We start from the raw sequence: 19,872 nt of genomic DNA on the forward strand, positions 1-19,872 counted from the left end.
ACAAAATAATAATAATTTATAAATTATCAAGGGTTTGTGAGGGAGGGGGGAAAATAGGAGCTGATACCAAGGGCTCAAGTAGAAAGCAATGTTTTGAGAATGATGAGGGTAACAAATGTATGAATGTGCTTTTCACAATGGATGGATGTATGGATTGTGGTAAGAGTTGTGTGAGCCTCCATTAAGATGATTTTTAAAAAAAAAACAAAAAAAGGAATGGCTTGCCAATTACCAAGTTTATTTCCATCTCTATGACTCCATCTAAAGACCAGCAGGATCTGTGATATGAGAATTAACAGTGAGCAGTAGAAAGAACTCAATCCTGGGAGCAAGGGTCTAAGAAACAAAAGACTGCTTACACAATTATTGAACTATGCATTTAGTGCCTTAGTATCCAGACCTGGAAAGAGTGGACAAAGGGAGAACTGGCTCAGATAATCTCTCTCCACCTCCGAAAATCATCCAGTTTCAATCAGGAAACTTTGGCAAGACTACCTGGTTTTATAAATAAAGTTTTATTGGAATACAGCCACAGCCACCTGTTTGAAGTGTCTCGGGCTGCTTCTGCACTTTGAACACAGAGATGAACAGGAGCAAAAGAGCCGAGATGGCCACCAAGCCTCAAATACTTACTGTCTGGCTCGGTAAGAAAAATCTGCTCACGCTGTTCTAAATAAAATGTAAAAAGGCAAGCGAAACAGAACCCCAAACCCACGATTTTAGCAAAGCCTGTTGCCCTTACTTCCAAGCTGGAGGCCTGGGGGTGATTCCCAGCCAGTGTACCTCATCCACAGTCACCCCCACCCATCAGCGATGGAGCTTATCAGTGATGTGCTGAATAGGTTTCAGTAGAGCTTTAAGACTGAGCTAGGCCTGGCGATCTACTTCTGAAAACTGGCCATCAAAACGGTTTGATCTATAACTGGTTCTGGAAATGGGACAGGATCAAGCAGCAGCTTGTGCTGCGGTACACAGGTTCCCGGAGTCAGACAGAGCCGTCTCCAAGACAGCTAAGCATACCACTTATCAGGTCAATTGTCTTTCCAATGCACAGAAGGCCATTAAGAAACATGTCAGAGTACCCGAAGAGCGTTTCCTTGTCAAACACAGTGTCGGCTGGCATGTTCACAGGGATCAGGAGGTCCGGATGTGAATCAAAATGCACCAACTGTATGTTACAGGCAGGAAGATGCTTTGAGCCAATGGCTCGGTATATAAAAGGAAGAACCTGCAAAGATACAACCACATGTTCAGAATTGGCCCTAAAATCATGGGTACACACTCAACTGCAGATGGAAACACAGTTAAACACAGGCACTTTAAAAACAGGGGAAATATACAGCGAGCTTACTGCAGATGATCCAGGTAACTATCTCAAGCCAACCGTTAATGATTCCTGAGAACTCCCAATTGACTCTTCGGAGGACTTAATTAACACAGCTCCACCTGCCCTCCAGCCAAACCCATCAAGTTCAACAGGTGTTGCAGAGGGCAGCCCAGGGCTGGGGCTCCTTAACTAATCAACGGCTCCTTAAAGTATCGGTTGTGACAGTAATTGTGAGCAGAGCTACTCTAGGCGGCTAAGGGGTCTGTAAGGCTTTCTCCTTCCACACTGTCGGTAGCTGGCAGTCCCAGTTTTAAAGTGCCACCCATCCAGACACTCAGTCTCTAAGTCCTGAGAAATCCAACTTCTTTCTCCTCCTCTCGCGTCTGATGCGCGCAGGAGCCCCGATCGATCACACTCTCCCTCGTCACATCCAGGGAAGCCCAACGTCTATTGATGCTGCTTCTGGAAGCATTTCTCAGCACCACTGCCACCCACTACCGGGCTTCCAGGAGTCCGGGGTAAGGGCCTGCTGAGGCTCAAGTAGCAGAGCAAAACAGTTAACATCTCTATCGTTATTTCCCTGTGCCGAGCACCGTGTTCTGAGGCGCACGTACACAGTGTGCACCCCGTGACTCATGGATCTGTGAACACCACGTACACAGTGTGCACCCCGTGAACGCCAAGCAATGGGGCAACGACTCTTTCGAATTTACAGGTGTCAGCCGAAGACTCCCGCCGCTAGCCCGGCGCCTCCCGCTTGACAACAGGACTGGCGTCCCCAGAAGCCAGCGTTTAAGTAGAGACGGAGAACGCTCGGATCTGCGCTCAGACCGTCCCAGTTCGAATCCCAGCCACACCAGTGGACACAGTGTGGGAGAACCGCCGCGGCCGCGGCACCCGGCAGACCATTTCTGCGCCTGCAGAACTCCTGTCCCGGAGCGCCGGTGCTCCGGCCGGCCCCTCACCTCCTGGTGGTCCTCCACCACCCAGACCGGGAGCTCGGAGTAACTCCGCAGGCGGGAGAGCGCTCCCGCGGAGTCGCTCATGGCCCCGCGTCCGCAGGCTGCACGGGAGCCGAGCGTGCAGGACCAGACAGCTGGAAAACCTGAGCCGCCGCCGCCGCCAGTGACGGAAGCGCGTACTCACCCGGTTGCGGTTTCGGATTGGAGGACCGAGAGGGTTGAGGCCGGTCGCCGTAGCATTGAACGATCCTGATTGGTCGACAACCCCGTCGCTCTTACTGAAGCGCCAATCACTGCTCCCGCGAGCCGCGGAGGTTCCCTCTGGTTTGCTATTTAATTCCCTAGGCTTCCTGTTCCGGAGGCGTCGCTGCTTCCCTCTCGTGGCTCCTGCAGTCTTACAGTGTCTTTGCTCTGACGGCGACCGCGCGCCTCGGGAACCTTTTGTAGGTAAAAGGGGCGCCTTGTGGGTATTGGAAGAGGGAGCGTTGCCGAGTGTCCGGATTGAAAAGGGGCCAAAGTCCCGGGCTGGGGACGAAAGGCACCTGGGAGTTGGGGTCGGGCAGCCCCTCTTAGGATCTGTAAGTGAGGGCGCGAAAGCAAGCGGAGGCTCGGTTCCCACAAATAAACAGAAGTGGAATATGAGATCTTTCATTCATTATGGTGCGCAGGCTGCTGGCCAGGCCGGGGCTCCATCATGTGGCGCCCAGTCTGGCGGGAGAAGGCCAACGGGGAAGCGCGTAATTACGGAGCAGTAGGTAGAAGAGCATCAGCCTGCGACGTAACTGGGAAAGGGAGAGTTCTTAATTAAAACAGAGCCAAACTTTGCACTTTGCAAAAAACGATTTTTTTTTTAACCTGCAGTGAAGTGAACTATTCAGCAGACTTCCCTCAGTTTCCCTGCGTGCAAACAGCAACCCAAGAACGGGCAGGCGCAGAAAAGTGACGTTCCCACCTGCAGTTCTTTCCTTTGGAGTCTCTTTAATCGGTCCACAGTTTCTGACAACACCCTTGTACAAGCCCCTTGCCCACCTCTACTTTGACACACATCTGGTCCCTTTTTGTCCTCTGCATCCCTGCTTTCTTGAGTTTGTAATTTTCTTAAGACCTATTTGTGTAGGGAAAAAGACTTGGTGGCGGCGTGGGTTAAATGCCGGACTGCTAACCGCAAGGTCGGCACTTGGACTCTGTGGTGGAATGTGTTCGGTGCTCCAGCAGAGTTACAGCCTTGGGAACCCGCAGGGGCAGCTCTGCTCTATCCTAGAGGGCCACTGTGGGTTGGAATCGACTGGATGCCAGTGACCTTCATTAGTATAAGGATTCTGCGCTGTCCAGTGCTGCAGGGTGTGCGCCTTTGTCATTTTTGTAAGCCCCGAGACGGCTCACTGTGGCACGAGCCCACGGAAAGGCCTGCTTTCTGCCTGCTTCTGCTAATTTGGTGTGGATGTGTGTGTAAGGAAAATATACGGCAATACCACGGAGACATATACTATGGATGAGAGAACAGTTAACACTGCCTATTGTCTGCACGGAGCTGTGCAAGACAGAAGTGACGACACCAACAACCCACATCCTGACGGAGCTCACACAGACTAGTTGTCTGTAGCTCTTCTAGAAGAAGGATTACCCTAAGAGCAGCGGGACTCCAGAGGAACAGCCTTGGAGGGCTTCACAGTGGAGGCAGTGTTGGCGTTAGGTAGATGAGAAGGACTTCACTGGGCAAAGAGGGGAGGTAGGGGACTTTAGAAAGAAGAGCAGGAGCTGACTGGTGGAACGAGGGGGCTTCGACACATGGAGCAGTTTTGTTATCTTTTCATTCCATTTTCCCACCAACTTTTTGAAGCCCCTTTGTTAGGCAGGTGGGAAAACCTGGGGTGATCAGGACTTTGTGGGAAGGTAAATGGAGGGTACGCCTAGAAGGACATGGCTGTGGAGGTTGTTGGCGCCCAGCATGGAGTTTGAATTAGATTTTGTTGTTGGTAAGGAGCCGGTGGTCGTCTGATGAGCTGTCTGTGCCCCAGTTTATCACGAGGGCAATGGAGTGGACTGTAATCATTGATCATATTTGGTGCTCCCCTCGGGTGCCATGTGGTGTAGTGGTTACTCATTGGGCAGCAATATGCAAGGTCGGCAGTTCGAAACCTCCAGTGACTCTGAGGGAGAAAGACTGGGTTACCTAAGCCCGTAAAGAGTTACAGTCTCAGAACCCCACAGGGTGGTTTCTGTGAGTCAGCATTGAGTTTGGTTTTTGGTGCCATGACAGCAGTTCTAATCCCCTAGTTGCTCTGTGGGAGGAAGATCAGGCAGTATGTCTCCATAAAGATTTATAGCCGTGGAAACCCTACGGGGCAGCCCTGCTCTATACTGTGGGGTGGCTGTGCATCCGGGTTTGCTTTGACCTGGGTGAGTAACACTCATGGAGATTCTTCTCTCTTTTGTGTCCTTTAGAATTATATTCTCTGGAAGATGTGAGTGTCCACACAGCACAAGAGGATGCAAGGCAATACATGGTGAGTAATGGCAGCAGCTTGGAAGGGTGCCGTGAGGAGCAAACAACCATGGAGGGGAAGATAAGGGAGGCGTGATGGAAGTGGGTGCATTCTTTCAACAGTGGGTCGTAGATGATGGGGTTTCAAAGCATTTGTGGGCAAATGGAAATAAAAGATAATGGATTATTTCCACAAACTTTTGAAGCCTCCTTGTGTGTGGACTACCCCCAACCCTGAGGTGCAGCTCAACTTTAAAGTCAGAATGACATAATTAGTTGGAAGATTATAGTTATTGTAGGAACTGCCAAGAAAAAGCAGTGTTTTCAGGGCAGGGACCCCAAACGAAGGGATTGGGGTTGATGGTGGTTTGGGAAGGCCAGCAAGGTCATCAGTTGTAGTCATCAGACAAGAGATGATCATGTGAAGTTGATGAATTCTAGAAAGAGCTATGGAGGAACAGGAACAGGACTTTAAAAATACTTCGCTTACGGAAATAAAGAAGGCATGCTCTTCGAGAATGCTCCTTGGAGGTAAGCGTGGCGAGAGTGTGTCTCAGCACTTTGGGCATGTTGTCAGGAGGGACCAGTCCCTGGAGAAGGACGTCATGCTGGGTGAAGGAGAGGGGCAGAGGAAAGGAGGAAGGTCCTGGGCAAGATGAGCTGGCACAGTGGTTGCGTGGATGGCCTCAGATTTAGGGACACTCGTGAGGACATGGAAACGCCAGGGCCATGTTTCCTTCTGTGGGACATGGGGCTGCTGTGAGTCAGCACCAACTCGCTGGCACGTAATAACAACTTGTCAAGTATGTGACACGAGGGCTGAGGGAACGCCGTTTGAGATAAGTCAGCATGAACAGAAACAAGCCTCGTCCTGGAGGAAGAGGCCCTTCGTTCCTCTCAGGATAGGTGGCACTGGATTTGGGCATTGGTGAGACAGGGACGGCGTGGACGGTGTGGTGGCCGTTGGCAGCCTGGGTCTGGAGCTCAAAATCTGAGGGCTGGAGAATGGAGCTTTGGCAGTTGCTGCCAAACGGGTGGTAAGTGAAGCAACACAAGAACATAGGGTCACCTTAGGTAAAAGGGAGCAGAGTGTCCCGGCTGGTCCCCTGAGAATACCAAAGGCTGGGCCATGCACAGTGTAAGGAGGAACCCCCAGAGAGATCGAGAAGAGGGTCAGCTGGGCAGGATGCTGAGTGGCACAGGCGGTGAAGCACTCAACTACCAGCTGTTGTAAGGTTGTCGCTCGCACCCACCCACCCAGCGGGGCCTCAGGAGACAGGCTGGTGACCCGCTTGGGAGAGGCCTCAGCCGTGGCACTCCCGTGGGGCAGTTGTGTTGTGCACCAAGGAGTTGCCGTGAGTCAGCATCTGGTCAACAGCAGCCAGCAACCAGTGTGTGGGCCCGGCCCGTTGACAGGCGCTTCCTTCTCAGGGTGCTTTTGTCCTTGAGCCGGGAGAGGGATCGGGATCTGAGAAGGGAGCTGCAGGTGGGAGGTCGTGGTGGTGCGTAGCTAGCAGGATAGACGGGTTCCGGAAGCATGCAGGGTTGCGGGCCTGGCTGGAGCCCTGGGACCCTGCCGTTACGGGGACACCACTCTGTCCAGGGGGCTGGTTTTCCACTGCCCCACATTCTAGTCAGCCTACCGAAGAGGACTGGGTGGGCGCGTCTAAGGTGGAGGTTGTGCCAGGTTTTTACGATGAAAGAGTGGGGCCAGTAGAGTTGGAGGGAGCTAGAAACAAGTCACTGAGTGACCATGCATCCGGGCCGAGTGGGAGGAAGGTGCTTCCGCCGACTGAGAAGCTGTGGGCTGACTGCCTAGAAGGATGCAGTCAGGTCACACGGGGACCAGGAGCAGGCCGGGCAGGGCGATGCTGAACTCAAGACTTTGGAGGGGAGCAGCACACAGGAACGACAGGGACAGGGGCTGACCACGGCAGAGGAGTGGAGTGTCTTATGTTACTGAGACCCAGGATTAGATGCGTGGAACATTCCAGGGACTTGACTAAGGGGTCTGTCCTTCAGGTGTTAGGATGGTCAGGTATTCCTTTGTTTGCTTGCTTGTTTATAACACCTTTCCCCATTTTCTGCTCTCCAACAAAGCCATAGGATGTCCTTCCACCCAGGAAGAGGATGTCCCCGAGGGCGAGGAGGACATGGAGCCAGACCCTCGGCACCAGCCTTCCGCCCCCAGAATCTGAGGCTGCTCCACCCTCAACAGCCGCCCGCGCAATATCAATATGAACCGCCCAGTGCCCCCTCCACCACCTTCTCAAACTCTGCGGCCCCCAACTTCCTGCCCCCGCGCCCAGACTTCGTACCCTTCCCCCCGCCCATGCCTCCGTCAGCACAGGGCCCTCTGCCCCCCTGCCCAGTCAGGCCCCCCTTCCCAAACCACCAGATGCGGCACCCGTTCCCGGTGCCCCCCTGCTTCCCCCCCATGCCTCCCCCTGTGCCCTGTCCCAACAATCCCCCGGCCCCTGGAGCCCCTCCGGGGCAAAACTCTTACCCCTTTCTGATGCCCCCTCCTTCCATGCCTCACCCACCACCCCCTCCGGTCATGCCCCAGCAGGTCAACTACCAGTACCCCCCAGGATACTCCCACCACAACTTCCCGCCTCCCAGTTTCAGCAGCTTCCAGAACAACACCAGCTCCTTCCCCACCAGCGCCAACAACGGCAGCAGCCCACATTTCAGACACCTCCCTCCGTACCCGCTGGCCAAGGCCCCCAGCGAGAGAAGGTCCCCAGAGCGGCTGAAGCACTATGAGGACCACAGGCACCGCGATCACAGCCACGGGCGAGGCGAGAGGCACCGGTCCCTGGATCGGCGGGAGCGAGGCCGCAGCCCGGATCGGAGGAGGCAGGACAGCCGCTACCGCGCTGACCATGACCGGGGGAGGACGCCCTCTCGCCACCGCAGCTACGAGCGGAGCCGGTAAACAGGCAGAGGCTGCCTCCTCTGGGCAACAGGTGGTCTGTGGCCAGGCGTCGGCCCAGAGACCCTAATGGTCCGACTGGGCCCGCTCTTTGCTAGAAAGGAAACGTTAGGACGCCGTTTGCAAGAGGGTAACAGGCAAAGCCCCTTTTGAAGGGCACTTGACAATGATCGTAGTGTAGAGTTCTCCCCACAAACGCCAATCCGTGACTGGTCTGATACATTGCCACGCGTAACGCTGACCCCGCGTCCTGACGGATTGTGAGCGATCGATTCCGTGCGCCCTTTTCCTCGGGCCAGGCTGCGTGTTAGTCCTCTGGCTACCGCCGAGCTGGCTTTCGGAGCACCGAGGACAGGTGGAAGGTCTTGTACATTGTTGCCTGCCTGCTGTTATCTTTTGAAGTGCAATTAGGCTAGTTACACATTTGATACTTATACTGAAGAACTTTGTGGGGTTTTTTTTAGGACTCTTCCATTCCAGAATTTAACATCACCCCACCCTCCTCTAAAAAAAAAAAAAATTCCCAAACAAACCCAAAAAGACCACACTGCTGAAAAAAATCCCCAAGAGATATGTGGCTTACTGCAGATGTTCTTAAACTAGGATTCTCGAGGTAAATTCTATGAGAAATCGGTGTTGTTTAGAGCAGATTGTTACAGAATAGAATAGACTTTTAGTTTTGCAACTTGAGGCTTGCGTTCCTTCCCTGTGTTCCTTCAGTTTAAGACACAGGGAACATATTCCTTTTGTTTCCTAACCCTGGGTCTTTGCACACCACATAATAATGGTTTATTCTGTCTTCTCAAGCTGCCCTTTGTCATGTTCCGTCTGGGTCTTTCGTGTGCTTTAGCTGCTCCACGATGAGAGCAAGTTTCAGAGCCTCTTCTGACCTCCCCTCTGATCTCTTCTTTCTCTCCTCTGCTTTGAATAACCTTTTGCTTTCTTCATGAATGGTGTCCACGATGTCATCCCACCGCTCAGCAGGTCTTCTGTCTCCAGTGTTCAGGGCAACAAATCTGTTCTTGAAATTCACAACAAAATCAAGGAGGTATTTTGGCTTTCATGCACTTGTTTTAATTTTCTTCAGCTTGAAACCAAACTTACATATCAGCAACTAATGGTCAGTTCCAGAATCGGTCCTGGGCCTAGTTGTAGCTGCTGATCCTAAGCTTCCCCATCATGTCTTCCCACAGATGTCGTTCATTTGATTTCTGTGTGTTCTGTCTGGGGAAGCCCGTGTGCACAGTATGTTGTTGAAAAAGGTAATTGTAGGGAGGAAGTGGTTGTTATTGCAAAAGTCTATCAAGTGGGCTCCCGCTTCATTTCTATTGCCAAGGCCAGATTCTCCATCCGCTGTGCCTCTTCTTTGTTTCCAATTTTTGCATTCCAATTGCAGTTATCCACACATCCTGATTGCGTGTTTGATCACTGTCAGTCTGAGGACAGTGTTAAAATTCTTCCAATTTAGTATCACCAGCTTTAATGGGCTTTTCTATCTCTCCAGTCCCATAAAGAGTTACCGTTTGGGAACTCAAGGAGCAGTTCTACCCTGTCCTATAGGGTCTCTGAGTTGGCATGGACTCAACGGCAGCGAGTGTAATAGGGCTTTATTGGCTGGTGCTTGATTTGAGCAATAAAGTTTTAAGATGATCAAAAACTGCATTGGTGAGGAAGAGGTCTGGGAAGTTGTACCAAGGAATTTTTGTTTTCTGTCACAATAATGCCCCTGGTCACTCTGCAAGGGCGGCAAGGGTTGGCCTGGGAGAGCTACTGCTGGGAAACTGCGCTGTCCAGATTTGCAGGAGAGATGACATTTATGCAAAGCTCATTCTGGCTGCTTCTCCCCTTGCTCTGGGAGCACAGGAGGCTACCCTAGGGCAGACTCCAGCATCCTCAGTTTTCTTTCTCCCCCCAAGTGTGGTTGAGTAACGGTGACACTGTTGTTTTAGGGTCCGCAGTTTCTAGCACTGGGTGCATGTATTTTCATGAATGGGGGCAGTTACTCGGGGACTGGGAATGAACCCAGAGGTTCTCTGCTGACAGGAAGAGTTCATGCTATGTTCCCTGACCCTGAAGCCCATTACCCTCAAGTCGCTTCTAGCTCACCCTGGCCATGGAGGACCGAGGAGAACTACCCCACCGTGATTTCCAGGGCTGTAATTGTTCTAGACCTGGCTGCCACATCTTTCTCCTATGGAGCAGCTCATGGATTCTGACTGACAATCTTGATAATAGCTGCTGAGCACTTTAACCACCGAGCCACTAGGGCTTCCGATGTTACCTCAGGAAGTTCCCAATGCTAACAAGGACAAGTCTTCAGAAAAGTAGTCCACACATTGTTTTTCTTGCCTTGACTTGAGTTCAGCCCTAGAGTGCTACTATGAAGTGCTGTATATTGAAACGGGCATTCACAATTAATCCCTCAGAGGGAGCAGTTGCCTCCGTAAGTGCTATTCTTGCATGGGGATTCTATCAGGTAGGTGCTACGAAACAAGTGCAGACTAGAAGCAACATGCTTAATTAGAGCTTTCATTTGGAATCAGAGATGTGGTGCTGTGGGTTAGGCGCTGGGCTTGGAGGTTTGAACCCACCCACCCCTTTGAGGGAGAAAGACGAGGGCCATCTGCTCTCATAAAAATTTATAGTCTTGAAAATGCCATCTAAGGCTGTTATGTGTTGGAATTGACTTAATGGCAGTGGGTCTTTTTTATTCTTTTCAGTAACTTTTGAGAAGCTTTGCTATATGGCACCATCCACTAATCTCTGTAATTGGAATTTATTGCTGAAGAGTAAACTATAATTGTAGAGCTGTATCAAAGAATATACAGTCTTGAGCTTTAGCTGCTTTATTTTAGACAGCTATATATATATATATTTGAGGATTGAATGTATTTCAAAAGCTTATTCTAAGGAGTTTCTCTTGGGGGAAGATCTTTTAATTAAAAACAAAACAAAACTTTGATATCTAAGCAGTCACTGATCTTTCACTCTTGTAAGTTTGGATTTCACTATATTGAGTTTTTGTTCCCCCCACTATGTTGTTGGGTGCTCTTGGGTCTATTCCAACTCTGAGCGACCCTATATGACAGAGTAGAACTGCCCCCATTGGATTTCTCGTGCTGTAGGCTTTTTTTTTTAACAGTTTTATTGACATATAATTCACATATACAACTCAATAGTTTAAACATATTAGGAAGAGTTGTGCAATCACTCCAATCAATTTTAGAATGTTTTCTTTTTCCTTGTATTCATTATTACCTTCCCATTCTCCTTCGCCTCCCTGCTGTCACACCAAGAAAATACTAATCCAGTTACAGTCTGTGGATTCATGCAGTCTATACAGTCCACACCTAATATCCTGAATTTCATGTAGAGAAAAACATATCAAAAACAAAACAGAAACGAAATAACACAATAAAACAGGAAAACCTCAATTGAAAAGATACCAGAAAGCCATAAAAACCAGAACAAATTTAAAATGGGCCAAAGGGAGAATAAATGATAAGGTTTTACATTTTAACCTAACTCCACCTGCCTTAGTACCCTTTGCATTGCACTCTGTCTGATAGCAAGGCTGTTCCCTATTCCCATCCATGGGCAGTGGCCAGAGGCAATTCACTGGACACTTAATCCAAGGGGGGAGCCTGGACATGGGTTTTGGGCTTTCACTGTCACCCATAGTCATCTGCAAACTGGGTGCTCAGAATTTAAACTCTGATACTGTACCCTTTGGTTTAGATTTGATTATTTACAATCAACCCTTGGATCACGTAGGTTGGTGCTGTTACCTCACTTTGATGGCTGCTTGTTTTAAGACAAGCCTGAGAGACCTCAGGTGCTGTTCATTCTGATAGCCAGGCGCCTGATTTCTTCACCACCCGTGGCGATAGCACCTACATCTTCATGAAGTAATCCCCTTATGAGGGCAGGTACCAAGTAAGGCCGTGTCATAAGAACTAATTAATTTAAGTATAAGCCTTCAGGAACCAGCAAACTTAGGCTGAGAGCCATATGCAGCTCTTTCTGTTACGTACATGTGGCTCTGAAGTAAAATTTAAAAGTTTTAAAGGATACTGTTCAGATGCTGATGGTATAATTTGTTTTGTAAAAAATATATTTATGGCCCTCAAATAATTTTAAAATTGTGGTAAGGGACAGGATTGGCCCGTCTCAAAAGTTTGCCAACCCCTGGCCTAGAACTACAATTAAGTGCTAGCTCAAAATCCCTTCTTGTATCTATGGCTTATGTATATGCTTGGTCCACTTTAGAGACATTAGTATCCTTTGATTGGGGAAAATTATAAACCATCCCCATGGGGCATATTGTAATTCTAATGATAGTATCATCAATCTAACCAGTGTTACAGAATTTCAAATACTGTTTAGAACAGAAAAGTGTGCATCTGTAGCTCAGCTTTTTAGACAAAAGTTCATGGGTGGTTGATCTGAACAGATCAATCCCCAAGTGACCAGACACTATTTGATGCAACAATGAGGGCGGGAGATGGGGCAAACCTTTCAATAACGCTCATTCATAAAGGCAGAACCATGCCTGCTAGACTAATGTGTTATAAACAAGAAAGCATGAAAACACCAAATATACGGTAGTCCTGATCCACCATTCACTGGACACCCTCAAAGCAAGCGATGGGAACCCAAGTCCAGAGACCTTCAAGTCAGTGACTTGGGATAGCCGTCATCTGGCTCTTCTCACCCGGGTGTTTCAGCCCTAAGTTCAAGAGAGTGTTTCAGGTCTTTACATCTGGTACAGGGGAATTTGAGGCAAAGTCTAGTTTGCTCAGTGGGGTTTGCAGAATGGAGCCTGGTGTGGCCTCTGTGGACCTCAAAAGGACAGAGTCTAAATCTCTGTCTATATAGCTTGTGGCCTGGATTATCAAGGGCCTAATAGAAACCAGTCAAAAATGCCAAAATAGGAACATAATACTGGGTGTTTTCTCCCCTTGGGGATCTATATAAATATGTTAGCATTTTTCCCAATGGGAGGCTGCCTTACCTGGTTTATCCACCGATAGTGGTATAACCATCTTCTCAAAGACAGATCTTAACACACAAATACACACACACACACCACCACCACCACCACCCCACCACCCCCCTCACCCCCCTCCATCTCTGGACTTGAATTTCCATTAAGCTTCCCTGAGCACCCTTGTAGGAGTATCTCTTGATTTTGAGTGACCACAGGACAGTGTTATGTGGCAGAAGTAATCTGCCTCGTCCTTCTCCCTTCCACATGAGAAACTGACCCCAGCTAAGGTGAGGCCTCCTCTGTCGAAGTGGTTCTGAAGATGGACTAGTAAGGTTGCGATAGCCGGATCATGAGCATTAGGCAAGCACACTACCTCTTTGCTTGGGAGCCTGGACTAGATGATGACGTGACCCGAGAACAGAAGCCTGCCTGTGTCTTGGTGTTTATCCCGATCGTATTGGACTCATACATATTCACCCTTCACTCAGCAGCATGGTGTCCGGGTCCCTCTGTGTCACGAGGTGTTTTGTGGTTTCATCACTGTTTTTTTGGGTATGCGTGGTATTCCATTGTGTGTACTTAGCAGTTTCTTTATCCATTCTTCTGCTGATGGGCGTTTGGAGTGTTTCGGGCTCCTTGCTCTTGTGAGCTGTGCTGCAGTGAGGATGGGCGAGGGTGTGTCTGTTCTTCTCTGCCTCTCACTCTGGGGCACGTGCACTAGCAGAGGGGCCGCTGGCTCCTAGTCTGGTTTCTACTCCAAGTTGTCTCAGGTGGTGTCAGACTGCTTTCCACACTGGCTGTACCTGTTTACAAGAAGCTGTTATCTTTATGGAGCCGAGTGCCAGGCCTTTTCTCCTGCTCACCTTTAGCAGTCGAGCTCTTCAGTATTGTGCCATTGAACTCTCGCTGGTGGAGGGTATTTTTAAGTTTAGACATTTTTATGGTGTTCCTACTGGACTGGATTCTGATAACATCATTATTTTAGGTCTCAGACTGGCTGGTTCAAATGTCCTTAGGTGTATAGTTCTGATTCAAACACACTGGAGCTTGGGCTGATTCAGTTCTCCCATTGTGCCGTGTTCCTTAAAAGTAAAAAATGATTTTTATTGAGTTTCACTGGAACATTAAAAAAATCTTTTAGTTTAATTTTACAGTGGGTGCATCCATTATTTCCATTGAGATTGTAGGTTCTCAAACTTATTTGGTCTCCCACCCTCTTTTCAGGAAAACAAATGATTCAATGTTCTTTCCCCCCTTCCCCACCCCAAGACAATTGTGTGCTCTAGCCCATAATCCAGGATAAAGCACAGGTATCAGTTGGCAGCCCCCAGGTGGTAGTATGGCCGAATTTGGAAAACATTGATTTAGATTCCTCCCCCCCCCCCCATAAAAACAGCATGTACTGGTAATTTAAATCTGTATCCCTGTGGTTTCATGACAGGTCATTGTCATTAGAATTGCAACTCAGACCTGAGAATTCAAGTCTTTTCATTATACCCCCTTCCTACCAATCTTAGCGGTAAAAGTTCTATAATTTGTATCTATTGGCTGGGTGAAATTGAACATTTTCTAGACATCGCCAGGCAGTAGAAGTCTCTCAGGTTGGCTCTGTGGGTTAAGTAAGCAAGGATTGTCTGGAAGGTCTTAAGAGAGGATTCTGGTACAATTCCCTGTGTTGCTGAGCATCAAAGATGACTTCTTGGTTTAAAGGATATAACAGAAATTGCCCAGACAACTTAACTTCTGTGAAGTGAAAAGCTCCTTTATCCCTTAATAAATTACAGATGAGTAAAAAGCCCTGGTGAATAGTACCTGCAAACTACTTAGATGAGAACCAGTTTTTGAGAAGGTTACTTTGGTGCAAAGAGATGGCATGTTTGAGTCTTTCTGGTGAAAACTGCTTCTGTGTATAAATCCCTTTCAGGGAGCGGGAGCGGGAGAGACACCGGCACCGGGATAGCCGAAGGTCGCCGTCTTTGGAAAGACCCTTCAAGAAAGAGAACAAGCGACCTGGAAGGTAAGCAGGCCTTGGCTCTGCCAGGAGCCCTTGGCTGCCCCTCTCTCTCTGAATTCTGATTATGTGTTTGTATGTCAGCCAGTGCTGGATAATGGCCCAGAGTCTGTCCAAAATGAATACGTAGCACCGGTCCAAACGCGCACCAGGCGCCCTCCCTGGTGGCACAGAGGGTCTGCATTGGGCTGCTAACTACAAGGTGAGCAATTCGAAACCACCAGGCAGCTCAGCAGGAAAAAGACAAGGCTTGCTACCCCCACATGGAGTTACAGTCTCAGAAACCCACAGGGACAATGCAGCTCTGTCCTGCAGGGTCACTCTGAGTCAGGATTGAGTTGACAGTGAATTTGGTTTGGTGCAAATGCTCAAGCAGACTCTAACTTACACACCAGTCCCTTTCAGATGTAGTATTCATGCGAAAATTTCTGACAAATTCCCCAAATCCAGAAACTGTATGGACCATTATTTTCTTTCTTTAAAAAAAATCATTTTATTAGGGGCTCCTACTCTTATCACAATCCATCCATCCATCCATCCATTGTGTCAAGTACATTTGTTGCCATCATCTTTTTCAACACATTTTCTTTTTACTTGAGCCCTTGGTATCAGCTTCTTATTTTTTACCCTCTCTCCCCCACTCTCCCTCCCTCAAGAACCCTTGATAATTTATAAGTTATTATTATTTTTTCATGTCTTACACTGACCTATGTCTTGCTTCACCCACTTTTCTGTTGCCTGTCCCCCTGGGAGGGGGTTATATGTCGATCATTGTGATCGGTTCCCCCACTCTCCCTCCCTCAAGAACCCTTGATAATTTATAAGTTATTATTATTTTTTCATGTCTTACACTGACCTATGTCTTGCTTCACCCACGTTTCTGTTGCCTGTCCCCCTGGGAGGGGGTTATATGTCGATCATTGTGATCGGTTCCCACTTTCTCCCTGCACCTTCCCCTTCCCCTCCTGGTATTGCTACTCTTATTATTAGTCCCGAGGGGTTTATCTGTCCTGAATTCCCTGTGTTTCCAGATCTTATCTGTACCCCTGTACATGCTCTGGTCTAACCAGATTTGTAAGGTGGAATTGGAGTCATGATAGCGGGGAAGAGGAAGCATTAAAGAACTAGAGGAAAGTTGTATGTTTCATTGGTGTTATACTGCACCCTGACTGGCTGGTCTCCTTGCAACCCTTCTGTAAGGGGACGTCCAATTGTCTACAGATGGGCTTGGGTTTCCGCTCTGCACTCCCCCCACTCACAATGATATGATTTTTTGTTCTGGGTCTTGGATGTGTGATACCTGATCCTATGGACACCTCATGATCATACACACAGCCTGGTGTGCTTCTTCCATGTGGGCTTTGTTGCTTTTCAGCTAGATGACTGCTTGTTTATCTTCAATCTTTTAAGACCCCAGATGCTCTATCTTTTGATAGCCGGACACCATTAGCTCTTTTCACCACATGTGCTTATGCACCCTCTTTGTCTTCAATGATCATGTCGGGAAGGTGAGCATCATGGAATGCCAGGTTAATAGAACAAAGTGTTCTTGCATTGAGTGAGTACTTGAGTAGAGGCCCAATGTCCATCTGTTAAACCTTAATACTAAACCTTTACATAGGGGCAATTATTTTTGACTGCACGGCTGTAAAGCTGTGTAATAATAGTTTGTGGTATTAAAAAACAAAAGAGAATCTTGAAAATTGTTCGTAAATTTGATGAAATCAGGCTGCGATCTACAAGGTCAGAGGTTCAAAACCGCCAGCTGCTCTGCAGGAGAAGGGCGGGGCTTTATGCTCCTGAGGTTCCTCGGAAACTCACAGGGGCAGTTCTACCCTATCCTATAGGGTTGCTATGAGTTAGTATGGACTTGATGGCAGCGAGACTAGACTATTTCTTAAATTTACTTGTTCCAGGGGGTTGTCAGGGGAGAGAACAAAACTGCCTTTTCATTTTCATTAGCAACGTGACAGAGAGATTGCTCTTATTCAAATTAGTATAGGGTACGATACGTCTACGTCCGGAAGTAACGTTCTTGGTCTTACACGGTGGGTTGTGAGGGAGGCGCTGGAGCAGGCAGTGTTTGGTGCTGCTGTAAGTGTGGTCACTGTCCAGAACCGACTGGACGGTCCCCAACGATGGCGGCAAAGGAAGCACGATGAGGCCGAAGAGATTGGAGATTTATTCTCCCAACTTTACTGCTGGGTAATGTTATCTAGCCTTTCTCCACCTCACTCTCTGTAACTCTAAAACAAGGACTGTGTGTAGGATTACACACCTAGCACTGTGCCCCCAGAAGAAATGCCAAGGACGTTTTCAACAAGTCAGTAAGAACAGGTGAGGAGGCTTCAGAAAGTTCCTGGAAGAGTGGAATGAGCAGATAGGTCATGAAATATTTTTTTAATGAACTTTTGGAGCCATCCTCACCTCTTACAATGTGTGCGTTCCTATGAAGACTTTCATCAGCTAAAATAGTGGCAGGTGAAGAAGCAATTACCATTTGTGTGTATGGAACATTTTTGGAGTGGTAATATGATGGTTTACACCTTGCCAAGTAACAAATGAAATCCAAATTCACACTGACATTAGCAAAAGCACACCGGGTTCAAAGCCCTGGCGGCTTGATAAGCCGCGTGTCATCCAGGGGAAGGCGCTTGGTGACACCATTGCTGCGTGAGATGCCTTTTAGTGGTTGCAGTTAGCGGCCCCAACTCATTGTCGTCAAGTTGATTCCAACTCACAGAGACTCCGAAGGATGTGGTAGAGCCGCCCTGTGGGTTTCTGCGACTGCATCTCTGCACCAAAGCAGAAAACCTCCTCTTTCCCCCACAGAGCGTCTGGTGGTTTCCAGCTGCTGCCCTCTGCCACACTAGGCCTCCTTAGATAGGGCTAACTTTTCCAGGTTGACCAGGAAGAGTTTGTCATTAAGAAGAGGGCCTGTGAAAGATGGGGAGAGGAGACCGGAGTCAGTGGAGGACTTGTTTGGGGTGGCTGGTTTTTAATTTGGAATGCAAGAGATCTCCCCACTTTAGTGTCCTCCCTCCTTGCCTATCGCTTGTGGAGTCATATACAACGACTTGGAGTCTATGGCTTCTGGCCAATGCAGTAGACGAGGAAGCAACAATCAGAGATATAAATATTATCAAACTTTCATAGTTTATAAAAACATCCTATGTTTATGAAGGAACAACTTAGAATGCAATGAGTCTCTCTTTCAGGGTAAATATCTGTGCCTCCTAGGAGAGATGTTGGGAAATGCCCCCTCATGGTGTTACAACAAACTCACTGACCTTCAACACCCATCAACCATTGACCATCCGTGACCTGAGACGGATGAGCATGTTTTTTGACTCTGTTTCTTGGAAACCATGAATACTTTATACCTCCGGTGGGAATTTTGGAATTTGCGAAACTCTGTGTCAAGCACCGTCTTCTCACATGATTCCCACACACCTGTTTCCTGCTATTGGGCAAGTGACGGCGTCTCCAGGACAGTGCCTGCCTTACGTGAGGACATTATTCGTGGGGCAGCTAGGAAACCACGAGACCTTGCTTATTTAAGTGGGCAGTCCCCAAATCACCATACCCCAATGAGTACCATCCTAAATATCAGAATAACTAATTAGGCAATGCAGTGGGAATAAAGGGATTCACTACAGAATATGGAAACCATCCTGAAACTTTACAAAATTCTATAGGACCAGTGGGGGGAAAGCTTCAACCACAGAACATAGCTTATTTGCAAAGAAGGTGATGTCCATGATTGGGAGGCATGCCCTATTCCTGCAGAGGAAACGCGTTGTGTAAAGAGGTTGGTTTTCTTTAAGATCATCTCTACATTCAATGTAACATCAGTTGAGATACTGGTTTTAGCACCTCATAATGAGTCTTATTCCTCTCTGGAGTAGAAGTTCAAATAATCAAGGACAGCAGTAATGCAAGAGTGCTTCTCAAAAAAACCAACAAAGCAATCACACTGTGTCATCAAGTTGATTCTAATTCATAATGCCCCTATCGGATAGGATGGAACTGCCCCTGTGGGTTTCTGAGATTGTGACTCTTTATTGGGAGTAGAAAGCCTCATCTTTCTCCTGAGGAGCGGCTGGTGGTTTTAAACTGATAACCTTGCAGTTAGCAGCCCAATGCATAATCCACCAGGGCTCCTTTTGCAGGAATACCTACTCTAGTATTAAAATATTCTATAGATATATCATTAAAATTTTATGAGATGGGTATAAACAGTTGGATCAGTGAAATAAAAATCCAGAAACATCTAGGAACATATAAAAATTGCATCTATCATGAAGTTGTTTTGTTCAAATCAGGAGGAATTTATGTACAGTTGGCATATGGGAGGGCGGGTAACTGAAATTAGCTATCTGCCTCCCACTTTGGAGAGATGAGTAAGGAAAAAAATTAATGTTTAAAGTACTCAGGGGAAATATATGTTTATATAACCTCCAGGTGGGAAAGCATAAATTTAAAGAAGTGTAGATTTGTCAAATTTTATCTAGCAATAAGGAATTACAAGGGGAAAAAATGCACAGGGTTACAATTAACACCACAAAGACAACCACGGTGATTATTCTTATTAAGATACTATTTCCATAACTAAGAAAAGACTACCATCGTTAATTTTAATAGTATTGAGATAGCCCCTGACTTGTGTATTCATTAAAGAAATGAACTTCCCAGTGTATTCATTTCAGTTGTGATTAAAAAAAAAAAAACCCAGCAAATTAAAGTGAAATACTTTTGGGTAAGAGTGACCCAGATGAGAAACAACCCTATTGACAGAATGTGTGGAAGGAGAACTCTCATACCATTTTGTTGATGGTCTAAATTGGCTCAACTTCTCTGGAGAGAAGCCTTTTCAAAAGTGTGCACCCTTTATAAAATAAGCTGAGAAATGTGGAAAGATTCACACACGTGTGCACAAAAAACTAGAAAAAGGTGTTAACAGCCTAAATGACTATCATTAAATTTGTTAAGCAAGTTATGTCGTATTCATACAAGAAATATGTGCACCTATTAAAAATGGTTCAGATGGAGGTATATTGCAGCCGTTGTTCTGGAATCATTACTGAGTGAGAAGAACAGGCTGTAAAATTGGACTCAGAACCAGATTGCAGCCGGTGTTCTGGAATCATTACTGAGTGAGA

The 19,872-nt window shown here is 47.6% G+C and overlaps 2 protein-coding genes across 2 annotated transcripts in view; one reads left to right on the top strand and one right to left on the bottom strand.

Moving 5' to 3' along the window:
- CUNH5orf22 (chromosome unknown C5orf22 homolog) overlaps window positions 1-2,407 on the bottom strand; it is a 23,665-nt gene extending 21,258 nt beyond the window's left edge. Inside the window, exons 1-2 of the mRNA XM_045285269.1 lie at window positions 2,293-2,407; window positions 992-1,228 (exon numbers count right to left, since the gene is read on the bottom strand). Of these exons, the coding sequence (XP_045141204.1) occupies window positions 992-1,228; window positions 2,293-2,373 (318 nt within the window). The 5' untranslated portion in view covers window positions 2,374-2,407. The remainder of the gene's footprint in view (window positions 1-991; window positions 1,229-2,292) is intronic.
- Window positions 2,408-2,674: 267 nt separating this feature from the next.
- Window positions 2,675-19,872, top strand: part of DROSHA (drosha ribonuclease III) — a 151,651-nt gene continuing 134,453 nt past the window's right edge. The window contains exons 1-4 of the mRNA XM_045285270.1: window positions 2,675-2,736; window positions 4,735-4,796; window positions 6,875-7,708; window positions 14,624-14,716. Coding sequence (XP_045141205.1) covers window positions 4,780-4,796; window positions 6,875-7,708; window positions 14,624-14,716 — 944 coding nt within the window. The 5' untranslated portion in view covers window positions 2,675-2,736; window positions 4,735-4,779. The remainder of the gene's footprint in view (window positions 2,737-4,734; window positions 4,797-6,874; window positions 7,709-14,623; window positions 14,717-19,872) is intronic.

This window comes from Echinops telfairi, unplaced genomic scaffold (genome assembly GCF_000313985.2).
Source record: "Echinops telfairi isolate 266 unplaced genomic scaffold, ASM31398v2 ScPeMD7_7469;HRSCAF=8507_1, whole genome shotgun sequence".
Classification (NCBI taxonomy): Eukaryota; Metazoa; Chordata; class Mammalia; order Afrosoricida; family Tenrecidae; genus Echinops; species Echinops telfairi.